The sequence below is a fragment of the Rhodotorula paludigena genome (genome assembly GCF_050403205.1).
Source record: "Rhodotorula paludigena JCM10292 DNA, Rt_paludigena_JCM10292v1_ctg2, whole genome shotgun sequence".
NCBI classification, from domain to species: domain Eukaryota; kingdom Fungi; phylum Basidiomycota; class Microbotryomycetes; order Sporidiobolales; family Sporidiobolaceae; genus Rhodotorula; species Rhodotorula paludigena.
Genome location: NW_027481456.1, coordinates 566,247 through 580,263, shown reverse-complemented (window position 1 = coordinate 580,263; position 14,017 = coordinate 566,247). Strand labels below are relative to the sequence as shown.

At 65.2% G+C, this 14,017-nt stretch overlaps 7 protein-coding genes across 7 annotated transcripts; 2 read left to right on the top strand and 5 right to left on the bottom strand.

Annotated features, from left to right (window-relative positions):
• Nucleotides 1-77: 77 nt before the first annotated feature.
• Nucleotides 78-2,454, top strand: JCM10292_004514 (uncharacterized protein; the record flags this gene model as incomplete). The annotated part of the gene is made up of 4 exons (XM_076645849.1): nt 78-400; nt 459-1,518; nt 1,581-2,036; nt 2,104-2,454. The coding sequence occupies 4 exons, from the start codon at nt 78-80 to the stop codon at nt 2,452-2,454; spliced, it is 2,190 nt and encodes a 729-aa protein (XP_076508719.1).
• Nucleotides 2,455-2,626: 172 nt separating this feature from the next.
• On the bottom strand, nt 2,627-4,730 carry JCM10292_004513 (uncharacterized protein; the record flags this gene model as incomplete). The annotated part of the gene is made up of 7 exons (XM_076645848.1): nt 2,627-2,692; nt 2,759-2,895; nt 2,961-3,600; nt 3,658-4,246; nt 4,357-4,412; nt 4,522-4,592; nt 4,643-4,730. 7 exons carry the CDS (start codon nt 4,728-4,730, stop codon nt 2,627-2,629), a joined length of 1,647 nt encoding a protein of 548 aa, XP_076508718.1.
• A 242-nt stretch (nt 4,731-4,972) lies between these two features.
• JCM10292_004512 (uncharacterized protein) lies at nt 4,973-7,418 on the bottom strand (the record flags this gene model as incomplete). Its single annotated transcript, XM_076645847.1, has 2 exons — nt 4,973-6,488; nt 6,550-7,418. The coding sequence occupies 2 exons, from the start codon at nt 7,416-7,418 to the stop codon at nt 4,973-4,975; spliced, it is 2,385 nt and encodes a 794-aa protein (XP_076508717.1).
• Nucleotides 7,419-7,632: 214 nt separating this feature from the next.
• Nucleotides 7,633-9,965, bottom strand: JCM10292_004511 (uncharacterized protein; the record flags this gene model as incomplete). Its single annotated transcript, XM_076645846.1, has 6 exons — nt 7,633-7,824; nt 7,886-7,948; nt 8,015-9,507; nt 9,576-9,669; nt 9,727-9,814; nt 9,889-9,965. The coding sequence occupies 6 exons, from the start codon at nt 9,963-9,965 to the stop codon at nt 7,633-7,635; spliced, it is 2,007 nt and encodes a 668-aa protein (XP_076508716.1).
• Nucleotides 9,966-10,254: 289 nt separating this feature from the next.
• On the bottom strand, nt 10,255-11,380 carry JCM10292_004510 (enoyl-CoA hydratase/isomerase family protein; the record flags this gene model as incomplete). The annotated part of the gene is made up of 5 exons (XM_076645845.1): nt 10,255-10,308; nt 10,381-10,721; nt 10,790-10,843; nt 10,911-11,163; nt 11,246-11,380. The coding sequence occupies 5 exons, from the start codon at nt 11,378-11,380 to the stop codon at nt 10,255-10,257; spliced, it is 837 nt and encodes a 278-aa protein (XP_076508715.1).
• A 357-nt stretch (nt 11,381-11,737) lies between these two features.
• Nucleotides 11,738-12,896, bottom strand: JCM10292_004509 (START domain-containing protein; the record flags this gene model as incomplete). Its single annotated transcript, XM_076645844.1, has 4 exons — nt 11,738-12,146; nt 12,212-12,238; nt 12,302-12,588; nt 12,654-12,896. The coding sequence occupies 4 exons, from the start codon at nt 12,894-12,896 to the stop codon at nt 11,738-11,740; spliced, it is 966 nt and encodes a 321-aa protein (XP_076508714.1).
• Nucleotides 12,897-13,173: 277 nt separating this feature from the next.
• JCM10292_004508 (uncharacterized protein) lies at nt 13,174-13,920 on the top strand (the record flags this gene model as incomplete). Its single annotated transcript, XM_076645843.1, has 2 exons — nt 13,174-13,585; nt 13,643-13,920. The coding sequence occupies 2 exons, from the start codon at nt 13,174-13,176 to the stop codon at nt 13,918-13,920; spliced, it is 690 nt and encodes a 229-aa protein (XP_076508713.1).
• Between the last annotated feature and the right edge of the window lie 97 nt (nt 13,921-14,017).

Sequence of the window (14,017 nt, the reverse complement as noted above, 5' to 3'; positions counted from 1 at the left end):
ACGAGCGGAACCGACTCGACGCCGCTCCTCTCGTGCTCTCTCTGCGAGGCAGTCCAGAGCTGGGAAGGACTGCACAGATGGACTCTGACTCATGCCGCGCATCGCTGGCGTCGCTCCCGCCCGAACTCGTTCTGCGCATCCTCGCGCTCCTCGACCCGCAATCGCTCGTCCGCACGGGCACCACCTGCTCTGCCTTGCTTGCCCTGGCCCGCGAGGACTCGCTCTGGCGTGCCATCGTCCTCGAGCTCGTCGACGAGCACGGCGCACCCGCGAAGAGCGCTGCAGACGACCGCCCGCACCCGCCGCGCCCCTCTGCACCCTCGACTTGGCTCGACCAGGCAAAGTTCCTGCTTCCGCACAGCCACCACCTCGGCTACTTTGCTTCGTCGCTCCCCTACAAGTGCGTACCGTTCCTCAGTCGAACAGTCTCGTTCGCTCATCCCGCTTGCATCCCACAGCTCTCGCCTTGTTCGCGTTTCTGTCGTCTCGCCTCCGGCCGCACATCCGCCGCCAGATGCACCACCACCTCAGTACACCATATACTCCGCCCAGGTTGTTCCCCGCAACCACTTTGACCTGCCCAACTGGCCCATCTCGCCCAGCGTCGTTCCGTTCGGCTCGTCTCGCGACGCCTTCTCTGCCAGCTCCGTCGTCGTCTCAGCGCGCCTGAATCCACACCACCCTTACGCGGGCCTCTCGATCAGTCTCCTCGACCCTTACTACGACACGAGCACTGCCGCCATGTTCGACATCACTCCCTCGGACGGTCCGTGCCTTTCGCGCCCCAATTCGCACACGCGCGAAGGACTCGCCGCCGCCGCGATGCGAGCCCCGCATGCCAGCTCCTCGTCCGGCTCGGCCGTCCCCCGCCTCCGCCTCGCGCTCGACAGCGTCACGCAGCGCGTCTCGCGCCCGCCGGCCTCTTCTCACCCGGACCCGTCGCTCGCCGCCGGGCGCGCCGCGCGCGACCCTGCGCGCGAAGAGCTCAACCGCGAGGCGCTCTTTGCCCTCTTCAGCGGGCGCCTCCCGCGCCGCGGCTGGCCGACGCTCCAGCTCGTCGGCCTCGAAGAGGTCAACACGCGCGACGTCCCGCACCTCCGCGCGGGGCGCACCGACCCGCCGCGCAACGTGCTCCGCCTCGCGCCGGGCGAGGCGGGCGCGTTCCGCGGGCTGAGCGAGTGGCTCGCGCAGCGCGCGGGAGAGAGACCCCTCGCCGAGGTGGTGCAGCCGGGGAACGACGCGGCGGGGCAGGACGACGAGGCGTACGTCACGGGCTTCAAGTTGCGCGCTAGACGCACACCGCGCGCGAGTCCGCCGCTGCCGCACGTGGCGGACGCGACGAGCAGGGGCGAGACGCGCGCGAGCGCGGGCACGGGCGAGCGCTGGTCGGCGGGACAGCCGAGGCGAAGGGGCGTCGGGACGAACGGCGGACCGGCTGTGCTGTGGCACGGGAGGGAGGAGGATCCGGACGAGAGACCTGCGGTGACGATCCTGCGCGCGGGAGACGAGGCGGAAGGGGTGCGTTTCGTTCTGCTTTGCCCGACTAGGACCCGGTTGCATGCTGACTGCAAGTTCTGCAGGGCTTCGTCTTGCGCCTACCTGGCTCGCCGCCTCAGCGGCCCGGGACCGCTCTTCCGATCGGAGCAGAAGACGTGCCGGAGCTAGACGAGCAGCAAAACGAGGCCAATGAGGACGACACGCTTGCCGATGCTGTCGATGCCGCAGGCGAAGTCTTCTTCCCCATTAAAGCGCCTGCGAAACCGCTTGATGCTGCCGAACACCACGCGGCGCCTGCGACAAACTCGCACGGCGAGTTCCTCGCCTCGTCCATCGAAGGCTTGTGGCTCGGCACATTCGGGTCGCACGGCCTCGAGTTTGTGTGGATCTCGACGAGCTTCATCGAGTGTGAGGCAGGGGAGGACGACTTGTCGGAGGAGAGCAGCGACAGCGAGGAGGACGGCGGGCGGCGAACGGTCTACCGCAAGGCCGTTACCGCCACCAAGGTCACGGGCGATCCGAACGTCCCGTCTGGACAGGTGCGCCCGGCCGCCCTTAACAAACTCCCCCGCTTGACCTCGAATGCTCACGCGCGACCGTCCGCAGACCTCGTGGGTCGCCATCCTCCCGTCCCTCACCTCGCCCGTCCTCCCCACCGTCCCGCTGCGCACCTTCCAGCACCTCTCCTCCCTCGACCCCTTCTCCCCCGCGTACGAAGCGCTCAACAACGGCGCCGGGCCCGACTGGCAGCGCGGCACGGCGCGCGCGTTCGGCCGGATCGCGCTCACTGGGTTTGCCAACCCGAGCTGGACGCACGCAGAGGTCCGGTTCCTCTCGAGCGAGGTCGAGGTCGCCCGGCAAGGGGACGAGGTCGGGACGAGAGAGTCGGTCGAGGAGATCCACCTGAGGTGGGACGAGCTGCAGAAGGTGGGCGTATTCAAGCGCGTGCGGATCTAGACACGTTATCTGGGTTGTGCTTCGTCCATGTCGTTGCTATCTATTATCCGCCTCCCGAACAGCCGTTTCGGCGGCGAGATCGAGAAGAAACGACTTTTGCATAGTCTGACACTGGACGAACAAGAGGGCGCGAAGGAGGTAAAGAAGAAGGCAAGAGACACCGGCGCGTAAATTAGAGGTTAGAGACTTTGTCTTGGACCGCCTTGACGAGGTTCTCGGCTCCAGCAGGGTTGCCCGTCTGTATGGGAGAGAGGAGCTTAGCGAAGGCCGCGGAAGAGACAGGAGCAAGAGTTGAAAGACGCACGCGCAGCATGTAGCTCGTCGGCTTGTCGCCCTCGATGACCGAGAAGCGCACGTACTTCTCATTGAAGACCGAGATGGAGAATTCGCGGAAGAGCGGCGCGTTGAGCAGGAGGCGGTGGGTCGCATCGGCGCGCATGACTGCAAGAGGCAGACCAGTCAGCCTCACGCAATCGATCAGAGCGAGAAAGGGCGCAGAAACTCACCAAGGCGTGCACCGTGCTTCTCCCGCGTCTCGTTGAGCTTGAGCACGCCCGTGCCCCGCTCGGCCCACTGCCCCTCGCTCATCGCAAACAGCTTGGCGCGCACAGAGTGCAACAGCTCCTCCTCCTCCTCGCCCGTGACCGTCTCCTGCTCGGTGAAGACGGGCCGGCTCTCGTCGACCTCTTCGGGCTCGCCAATCTTGCGCCCCGAGGGTGTCGCGGCCGCATCCTCCGAATCGCCCTTCTTGGCGGGCGTGGCGGGCACGCTCGAGAAGGCGGAAGGAGCGGCGGAGAAGGCGCCAAAGGCAGAGGTACCGCTCGTCTTGCTGGCAGAAGCGAACCCGGTGGTCGAGGCGAAAGCCGCGAAGGGAGAAGCGGCTGCGAGGTTGGTCGTCGCAGCCGCCTTGGTGAATGGCGTCGACGGCTTGTCGGTGGCAGCGCCGCTCGGTTTGCTTGCGGAGGCGGCGGGAGTGGCGGGAGGGATCGAGCTAGAGAGGAAAGGAGAGGCGGAGAAGGCGGCCCTCGGCTTCGGCTTCTGCTCCTCGGCTGCAGGCTTGGTCGGTGTCGACACGGAAGCGAGAGGAGACGCGGACGAGGCGAAGGCGGAAAAGGGGGAGGCGGTCGAGGAGTAGTTGGCAAAAGTCTGCGGAAGAACCGAGGTAAGAGCGGGATCGCTGAATACCAGGCCCGGCTAGCGTACCGGCTGAGCAGCTGCAGGCTTGGGTGTCGGTGCTGGTGTGGGCTCAGGTGCCGCCTTGGCTGCATCCGCCGTCTCCGCTGCCGTCTCGGCGGCCTCCTCATCTTTGGCTTGGACAGGCGCCGCCGCCTCAGCCACCTCAGCGGCATCCGCAGCCGCCTCCTTCGCCTCGCTTGTCTCCGTCGTCGAGCCCTCGGCAGCCTGCTCTTCGCGCCTGTCGGCCGACTCTGCCGACTTGCCCACCTCGGCCGCAACCTCTGCAATCTCGACATCCTTCTCCTCCTTGGCGTCCTGCTTGTCGCCCAGATCGGCCGCTGACGCCGACACCTCGTCGGCGACTTCGGCAATCTCGACGTCCTCCTTCGTCGGCGGAGCGGGCTCATCCCCCTCGCCCGTCTGGCCGGGCGGCTTCATCGCCTGCACGCGCTCTCGCAGCTGCTTCGTGTCTTTGCCCTCGGTCGCAGGAGGAGCGGTAGGTGCCGCAGAGGTCTTAGCGGGCGTGGATGGGCGGGAGGAGGACGAGACGGCGGCGGGCGGCGGAGTCGCGGGACGGTCCGTGTCGGATGCGCCATCGTCGTCGCCCTCGACGCGACTGCAAAGCCAAAAAACCGTCAGTGCATGCATTTGGTCCACGCTGGAGACGGTCCACAGCCCCCGGAGAGCGAGCAGATGGCTCGAGTGCAGCGAACGAGTACAACGCACCCCTTCTTCGCGAGCGGAGTGGACCCAGAGACGCCGCGCAGCTCGTCACCCTCCCCCTGCGGTAGTGCACTGTCTGTCAATACCATGGGCTGCTCCTCAACTGAGAGCGAGAGCGGCATGACGAGGATGTCAACCGCTCCTCGCTGCCTCGCGAGTGGGACGCACCTTTGGCGTGCCCGGGTCGACTGCAGCCCTGGGTCGCTTGTGCCTCGTGCGTTCTGCTCGGCCGCGCAACCCTGTCAGTCCTGCCAGCGTTCGTCGGGCTCGAGAGCGGGCGGAAGCGCACCTTCAACCGGGACAGGAGCAGCAGCCGCGGGAGCAGTCGTGGGCATGACTGAAGGCGCAGAGGTTACTGGTGCGTCGTCAGAAGCCATGCTAGCTTTCGACTCGAGCTGCGCGAGGCTGCGGCGAGGTCGTGGAAGCCTGAGAAGCGTCGACGTCGAGGGGGATACGGGCGAATAGCCCTCACTCGCATAGAGAGCCCTACTGGAATGAGCAGAAAACAGGTGATGCTATAACATGCGCACGCAAACCGAGCACCGCAACAAATGCAAAGAACGACAGGAACTCGACAACTCCTCCTTCCCCCTCACAGCTCGATCGCGATGGAACTCCTTTACGACTCGAAGAACGACAGGTCATCGAGCGAAAGAGGACCCGAAGTGCTACGCGCCGCCGGCGGCGGCGCGGGCGATGGCGACTTGGCGCTGCCCACGCCGAGCGACGAGACGGGCGACGGTGCAAGCGGGACGGCCTGCAACGGCGAGGCGACTCGCTGTGTCGGTGCCGGTGCGGATGGCGCGTCCAGCGCGACGACGAGGCGGTTCGCGGCCAGGGGCTGGGAAGGCGGCGGGGGAGGGGCAAGCGGCATGATCGGCGTCGAGGAGCGGCCAGGCGCGCCGCTCGCCGAAGCGGGAGAGGCCGTCGACGTGCGCGTTGGCGGTGAGATGGTCATCATGCGCGGAGGAGGTGACACGAGCGAGGAGCGCGACGAGGCGGGTTGGGCGGGACGCGAAGTAGAGGAAGTCCGCAAAACGTTCGATGCGGCTGGTGTGCCGCGCGGGACGGGCGAGAGGAGGGGCGGAGGCGAGACCGAAGATGCGGCAAGAGCTCGGCTGTTACCTGTCGAGGTCGCAACAGAGTCGAAGAAGGCGTCGAAATCGTCCAATGGCGACGATGCCCGCTCCTTCGGCGCTGTTGGCGGAGCTTGGGGCGATGGGAAGGAAGAAGCGGACGAAGCTGCCGCGCGAGGCGCGAGCGCGGCAGCAGCCGAAGCGGGACGGACGGGTGCAGTCCCGTGAGCATGGGTTGAAGCGAGGGATGCGGCTGGGCGAGAGGAAGGAGGCGGTGCGACGCCAAAGTTGTCGCTCAGCGGGTCGAAGGGATCGAACGAGCTGGACGTCGTCGACTTGGCTGTCGAGCTTGCTGGTGCGCTCGAGAAGGCGCCGATGAGCCCGCCAAAGTCGTCTTCGGGCGGAGCTTCGGGAACTCGGGTGGTGGCCTTGCCCCGCGAGCCGAAGAAGCGGTTTCGAGGCGCGTCCTTCTCGTCATCCTCGTCATAGACATCGTGTGCGCCCGCGCGCCCGAACGTGGCGTTGTGGATGGGGCCGGTGCCCAAGGCGTCTAGGTTGCGCACCTGGAACTCGGGCTGCTGCTGCTCGCTGCTGTTGCGCGCCGAGCCCGCCTGTTCGCCCTGCGAGCCCTCTGGGGCCGAGGCAGGACGCTTGAGCCGACTCAGGAAGCGGCCGATGGCGCCCTGCTGCGGTTCAGGCGACTCTGTCCTGCCCGAACCGCCCTGCTCGACCTCCTCCGCGCCGAGCGAGTTCGGGTCGTTCTCGAGCGCCACGGTAGCCGGGTCGCCGCCCTTGGCCGCCACGCGGCTCAACCAGCTGCGCGCAGCCGGCTTGTCCTGCGCACCGTCGCCGCCCGAGGCAGGTCGTTCCTGTTCTGCCGAAGGACGAGCGGAGGCGGACCGAGCCAGCGTGGCGGCGCTTTTCGCTGCCGTAGTGCCGACATCCTTGACAGTCTCAGCGGTAGACCGTGCTGCATCCTCGGCGGTTTTGCGGAAGCGGAAGATGGAGGCGAGGCCCGACTTTGCCGGTGCAGCGTCGACTTCTGCAGTTTCGCCTTGTCTGCGTGTGTGGATGGGGATCAGAAGCACGTACGGCTCGGAAAGAATTGAGACGCGCGCACCCTCCAACGGGCGCCTTCGTTCCAGCACCCTTGTCCTCCTGCCCCTCTACCGGCGGCGGGGCCTCTGCGGCCCTCTGCGCCTCCCGCTTCTCCGCCTCTATCCGCATACGCTCTTCCCATCCCATCGAGCTGCCCCACGCGTCCTCCCCTTGCTCGCCCTTCTGCGCCAGCTCGACGCTCTCTCGTCGCGGCTTGTTTGAGGCGAACATGTCGCTCATCGACGGCAGCGGCGGCGCCTCATCCGGGTCCTCCAGCTCATCTGCATCGGCACCCCAGCCTGATGGCGAGTCTTCCTGTGTCGGAGAGGCACGTGCCGCAATGCGCAAACTGGCGAGAGGCGGGAGGTCGGGAGATGCGCCGCCCCACCCGCCGCCTTCGTCCTGTGGCTCTGCCGCGACGGCTGCAGGTGATGAGGGCGCGACTGGCTCGTCGGGAAGGTCGGAAGCGGAGGCAAGGGGCGAGGCGGGCGGAGGGAGGGCGACGGGCGGAAGTGGAGGAGAGGCGCCGAACCCGCTCGACGTCGGGTCGTCGACCGCAGCGGAGCTGCCAGGTTCGGTGCTGAAGCGCGGCAGCTCGGGCGAGTCTGCGCCCCAGCCGCCAGATTCGCTCGTCAGAGTCGAGCGAGGCGGGGCTGCATCGTCGACCTTCGGCACGCCTGCTTCTGCCGCAGACGAGGAAGCGAAGCCACCGCCAAAAGCACCCGGGACGTAGTCGTCGACTGCGCCACCCCAGCCTCCGCCGTCGTCGCCCCAGCCTGACGAGGGAGGGACGCTGCTGATGGCGGGCGGAGAGTAGCTAAGTTTCGGCGAAGCGGCCCGCTGGATGGGCGGTAGGTCGCTTGGTGCGCCCCAGGGCGAGTCCTCGTCCATCGTGGCTGCACCAGCTGGCGTGGCCTGCGGGACGAGGAAGGTGAAGGAGTCGGGAGCGGAACGACAGGCAACTGGCGAGAATGACGAGTCGTCTTGATGTGCTCGTCCAGAACAATCCGTGTACGTGCAGCTCTATTACGGTGACTAGACAGCGCTCCGACTGCACAAATGGTATTCGACCGACGGGGTATCCGACTCGACGACGTCTTCCACCTCACCTTCGCATCGCGCACTGCAGCGCCTCGACCAGCGCCTCCGTCTCCTCTGCGGTGTTGTAGTAGAACAGCCACTCGTCGTCATCCTTGAGCGTGAGCTTGAAGGAGTGCGGGACGAGCGCCTCCTCCGGGTTGCTCGTGATGCGGTCGATGTTGGCGATTGCGACAGAGTCGACGATCGTGTGCGTGTCCTGCAGTGCACAAGGTCATGAGCATCTTACATGGAGCAGGTATGTGATGGCGTCCACTGACCGCCTCGCTCTTGTACAACTCCAGACCTGTCTGCCGCAAGCGGAAGTAACGTCGACGCCAGAGCTGCGTCGAAGCACCGCGTCAGCGAAAGCCTTCGCAAGAGCATAGGGAGACAAGACAGGGACTGACCATGGACCCGCCGCCCTGGACATTTACCGTCCCGCTGAGCATCACCTCGCCCGCATCCCGCGCCTGCACAAGCCGGGATTTTCGGTCCGCAACCGCCTTACGTCGAGCCTCCTCCATCTTTCGCGCCTCCTCCTCTTCGCGCAGCTGCTTCTCTGCTCGTTGCCGCTCGATGAGGAGCCGCATCTCCTCCTCGGCCTTGCGCGTCCGCTCCTCCTCCTCCAGCCGTGCCTTCTCGGCCTCCTCCGCTCGTCGCCGCTCCTCCTCGATCCGCTGCTGCTCGAGCACGCGCTCCGTTTCGGCGAGACGCGCCTCCTCCTCAATTCGTGCGAGCTCCTCCTCCTCGGCCGCGCGTTGCCGCTCCTCCTCTTCCGCTCTCAACCGCGCCTCCTCCTCGATCGCCTTCCTCCGCGCCTCCTCCGCAGCCTGCTCGCGCTCGAGCTGTTCCTCCGCCTGCCGGCGGTACTCCGCCTCGGCATCGGCTCGTCGACGCTCCTCCTCTTTCCGCACACGCGCAGCAGCCTCCTCCGCTTCGTGCTCGCGCTTCTCGCGCTCGAGCCGCGCAGCGTCTTCGCGCTTCTCGAGCTCGAACGCACGCGTCTTCTGCTCGACCTCGTCGATCACCGCTGCGGTCTCTGGCGCATGCGCCGGCGCGGGGGTCGGATCGGGCTGCTGGGCCGCGCCCGAGTCACTCAGCGGCGCGGGCACAGCGCGCGCGACGCTTCCGTCTTCGTCCGCGACGTCGACAGGGACTTCCTGCACCGGGAGCGCGAGGCGTGACACACTCGGGTCCGAGGGTGACGAGACGAGCATTGCCGCCGCCGCCGACTCGAACAAGCCGGGACTGACGGCCCCCGAGTCGGCGTGGGCGAGGGGCGAAGACGGCCGGGAGTGCGTCTGGCGGCGCCACTCGTCTTCGGGATGAGACGGCGAGTGCGGCATGAGGTGAGGCGCGGAGGAGGTAGTCGCCGGAACGGAAGAGGCGGGGAAGGCGTGCGGGGCGGTACCGTTCGTGGGTGAGTTGGAAGGGTCGGTGGATGAAAGTCGGCTGGCGAGTACGGCGAGGTGGGACGGATAGCCAGAGGTGAAAGCTTGTTCAAGCGGGCGACGCGGAGCAGAAGCGGCTCCTGGCGGCGCAGTCAGGCTCGCAGCGCCCCGATGCGGAGCGTTTGACGGGAGACTGTGCGACTTGTCGTGTGAAGATGGAGCGCTGCGGACCTCGGACGCCGGGACAGGAACGCCATTCGCCTGTGGCTGCTGTGCGGCAGGCACGGTGTCGGGAATGGACGATCGCCGTGTTGAGCTGGTCGTCGGCGAGCGTTGTCGCAGGTGCGTCGACAGGGAGTGGTGAACTGGAGACGATTGGTGCGAGGTTTGATGGAAGAGCTTGAGGGCAACTGCCGAAGCTTCGAGGTCTGGCGGGGCGGCGAAGGAGAGCTGCGCATCATGTCTTCGCAGAACGTTGGCGACGCTCCGCGCATGGACCAATGCGCGTGCTGTGAAGTCCGGCAGTGTCAGCAAGTAACAAATAGAGGCGAGTTTGCGAGAGCTTCAGCAGACGGACCGCGCTTGACGCCGCCCACTCCATCGGGGATTTGGCTCCACAGCAGTATCCGGTCTTGCACTCTTAACAAGCCGTACAGCACCTCGGTCGCGACCTGCGCGACGAAAGATGAGCGTGATGGGCGACCATGCGAAGGCCGAGCAAGACGAACCAAGCGAGCCCGCAACTCCTCCAAGCCGCCATTGCCCGAGTCTAGCAAGAAGAGCTTGGTACTGGTGCCGCCGTGGCCGAGGATGAACCTGCAGGGCGGAATCCTGGCGATGTCAGCTCGCGTGCGATGAGCTTGTGAGGCGGTGAAGGAGACTCCGCGCACCAGTCGATGGGGCCGTCTGGGCGGAGCAGGTCCGAGTAGGACGCGGCTATGTCTGGCTCGGACACGTCCAGACTCATCACGTTCCGCGTCGAGCCGTGGTGACCTCCTCCAACCTTCTACGCAGCTCCTTTGCCCTTGCCCTCCTCCACTTTCGCTGATGCGCTTGGCTGCTGATAACGACTGCGTACACGACATGCTTTCTGCAGAAACGCGACGCCTGCTTTGACTGGACCTTCTCCTCCGCGCAGCTTCTTCGGCTTCCTATGCGTCTTCTTGTGCTCGAGAACGGCAGCCGTTCGTGCGCTTCGAGAATAGACTTTCGTCATTGTACGTTTGCACTCTTCCCTGCAGAGCCACGGCCGTGCTCTACAGCTTGCTCCTCGGTACTGGCGGCGGGTCGCGCCAGACCGGCTTGCGTTTCTGTGCACAACGGTGGGTAAAGAGGGTCAATAACCACAAAGCTGACTCTAGCAACTGTGTAACCCAACGCACCTCGACGAACGACTTGAGCCCCTCTTTGATGTTCTCGCCGCCCCAGAGTGCCTTGCTTTGCTCCGTCTCGAGGCTCGCCGCGACAGTCCCGTTGACGCCGCTGCCCGCCTTGGTCAAGTTGATCTGCTCCTTCGTGACCCACACCGCTTCGGGCGAGGCCTCGACAATCTGCGTCGCCCACTTGAGCGCAGCGTCGAGGACCTGCTCTTGCGGGACGACCTCGGTGAAGACGTGCGTCTCGAGTATGTGCGATGGGATCGGGTTGCCGGTGAGGAGGTAGGGAACCAGGGCGGGCGAGCGGAGGAACGCGTTGGGAATGCCGCCGACGAGGGCAACAACGCCTGACAGACCAAGCAGGGTCAGTTGTCTCCTGACCTCTGTGGACGACGTGCAAATTGAGATGACCGACCGCGCAGGACCTCAGGGAACCCGACTTTGCAGCCGGTGCATGCGACGACAATGTCTGTCATGAGGCCGACGTCGTCAGCGCATCGTCTCGACGCAACAGCCTTCGCACACTCTCTACGCACCAGCATTCGCCGTGATCTCGGCACCTCCGCCAAACGCAAACCCGTTCAGCGCAAGGATGAACGGCTTCTTCGACGTCCTGCGCGAAAGCGAGCCAAAGCCGTGCGGGTTGACCGCCAGCTTCTGAGTCGGCGCCGCCGACGTCCCGGCAGTCTTTTGCCAGTTCTTGAGGTCTTGCCCGGCGCAGAAGGCGCGACCGGTACCGGTAACGATGAGGCACCAGAGGGAGGTCTCGTCTTCAAACCAGTCGAGGACCTGCGAGAGGTAGGAGCATGAGCGGAAGCGGGAGAGCAAGTGAGACGCTTCGACCCTCTGCTGCAAGGGACCGAGGACGGACCTTGCGCAAGTCACCCTCGAGCTCGTCAGTCATAGCATTGAGCGCTTCTGGACGGTTGAGGCGGAGTTGCAGCACTTTTGGGTGCGGAAAGGTGACGACCAGGTGAGGTCCAGTCGGCGGTGGGCGGGGTGCCATGGCCGTGACAGGCTGCTGTAGCGCTCGGGAAGAGAGTAGGAAGGCGTAGCTTGACCAAGGCGGCTCGACGGAGGATGAAGGCAATGTGGGGCGCTTCGAACCTCCGGCTCGCGAAGTTGGCCTGCCGAAGGTGTCTCGCCTTTTCGTGCATTTTCCCGCTCAATCGATCGTAGGACTTCGCAGTGTGCATGTGGTAGAACGACGATAGTGCAGTGATGCGGGCGGGATGCTAGATACAGGCCGGAACGGGGGATGAGTCTATCTACACAACACGGGAGATCGTGGCCAGCATGAGAACGCGGAGACAGAGGAAGTAGCTCTACAAGCCAAGGAAAAACAGTGTTGAAACCGGTCCGTCTAGTGACGGGGCAAGATGACAACCGAGGCCGTCTTGCCGCTCGAGGTCGTCTTGACGCGCACCGTGCCCTTCCCGTCATCGTGCGTCTCTAGACCGTCGCCCTCGACGGCCACCTTCACGGCCCCTTCCTGCGCGTACATTCGCTTCAGGTCGTATGCGATGTCGAACGACTCGCCGACGGCCGACCCCGTCGTAACGGAGCAGCGATATTCGCGCGTCGACGGGTCAATCGTTTCGAGCTGGAAGATGGTCGTCGGCTCGTACGAAGTGTCGTGTCGCACGAACGGTGCATGCCCGTGCTCGTAGTATACATCGCGCGCTCGCCCCGTGCAGAGCGGCGTCTCAGTCGTCGCCATCGAGACGATTGCAGAGGGGATCATGCCGCCGAGCTGGATCTGGAAGATGTAGCTGTGTGCGTTGTCGAGTGAGCACACGGCCTTGTAGGCAGAGGGCGCAGCTACAGCTGAACTCGCGTTACGCGCAGGTCCTTCCCTTCGGGTCTGCAGGACAAGACAGGTCAGCTCTCAGTCCGAGAGTGGTGGATCCTTCGAGTGATGACGCACCGGAAGTGCCACCCGCTCAGATTCAGCGTCGCTCGCTTGAGCCCCGCCTGCTCCGGCACAGAGTCCGTCTCGACGCTCGTTTGGAGGATCAAGTGCGATCCGTCCTCCTCGACGTAGTCCTTCTGCACGCCGACGATGTCGCGAGGCTTGGCCAGGAAGCGTTTCCCTTTGGTGATGGCGTAGAAAAGGACCTCGTTGCGCGAGAATCGCTGCAGCATGAAGCCCGACTCGGTGCGCGGGTCCCACAGCTTGCGCATCCCAGGGATCTGCACGACGCCCGCAAGGAACTGTAGCGCAACGACATAGTCAGCGCATAGGAGGCCAGAGCGGGACCAAGAGAAAGAGGACGCACGGCATCGGGAGCAGCATCCTCAACGAGGGTCTCGCCTCGAACCCACGGCACCGGGTTTTCGTCTCCGTCGTGCCACTTCTTCCACAGCTTGACGCCCTCCCGCTCACCCATGTCGACCCATCCGTCCTCGGGATGCTCGAGCTCGTGAAGGAAGCGTTCGCGGACAGCGTCGATCCGGTCCTCCCAGGGCGACTCGGTCGGGTAGCTCGGCACCGCGGGCAGCTCCGGTTCCTCGACGCACATCGGGCGGTAGTGTAGCGCAGTACGAGCTGGGCAAAGCTGGGCAGGCGCAAGCAGGGGAGACAGAGCCGCGAGGACCTTTCGCGATGACGGCGGGTTCGGCCTAAAATCAGCGGCAAGGACCAGAGCCCGGAACCGCTGCCCGGCACGTGCAAATTGCCCTCGCTCGCTTACAAGAATAGTTCCGCCCTGCAGTACAGGCGTCAGGCGGCACGAGCGAGAGCCTGGTCCCCAATTCGTTCCGCTTCTCGAGATCGGCCCACTGTCGCATCTTCCGCACATGACCGCTTCGGAGCGTGCTGGTCGCGCTGTTGCGCGTGTCAGACTCGCAGTGCCTCCGCCGCTCTGCCTCCACCGCTCGCTCCCGTCTCCGCGGCACCGTCCTCGCACAACCGCATCGAGGTACAGCTCGAGCTCTGCTCCGCGCACCTACCTGTACGATCTGGACGTGCATGGACAGCTCTTTCTCTCGTCCGCGAAGCATCGCAACGTCGCAACGGCCTTCCGCGACGCGCGCTTTCTCGACGTATTTGTCGCGCGGTTGCGTCGAAACGATGCAGTGGGAGATGGGGAGGCGCAGCAGCTGAGGAAGGACGGATACGAGTTCGTGAGTGAGTGCATGGGCGAGATGAACTATCTCCGGCCTGATTCAGACGGCTCTGGGCTCGTTTATACCTCCCTTGAAGGCGAAGGTACGTCTCTTTCGTGAAATCTGCTCCGCTCCAGAACTGAGCATGCATCTCCCGCAGAGCTGCGTTACGCTGGAACTCTTGCTCGACCTTTCGAGCCCGACGCGTTGCGGGTCGACCCACACACGGGCTACCTTTTCCATCCTTCGCCTCCGTTGCGTCGCAAGGTCGACCGCTACGGCCCATACTCGCTGCTCCGCTCCTCACTCGTCCTTGAACACCTCTCAAGCAGCCTGGAGCTTGACGACAAGCTCGGCGGGAGCTTCGAGTGGGCAGGAAGGCGGCGGGAGATCCGGTTGTTGGAGGAGGGGGATGTTTGGCGGTCGCCACGGCGCTGAAAATCGCCGCCGTTGTTCTTGGGGTTGCTGTTGTTGTGTTACTTTGCCCTGCTGCAACCTAGCAGTCACATTTGAATTTGTCTTGCCCCTCTTCGCA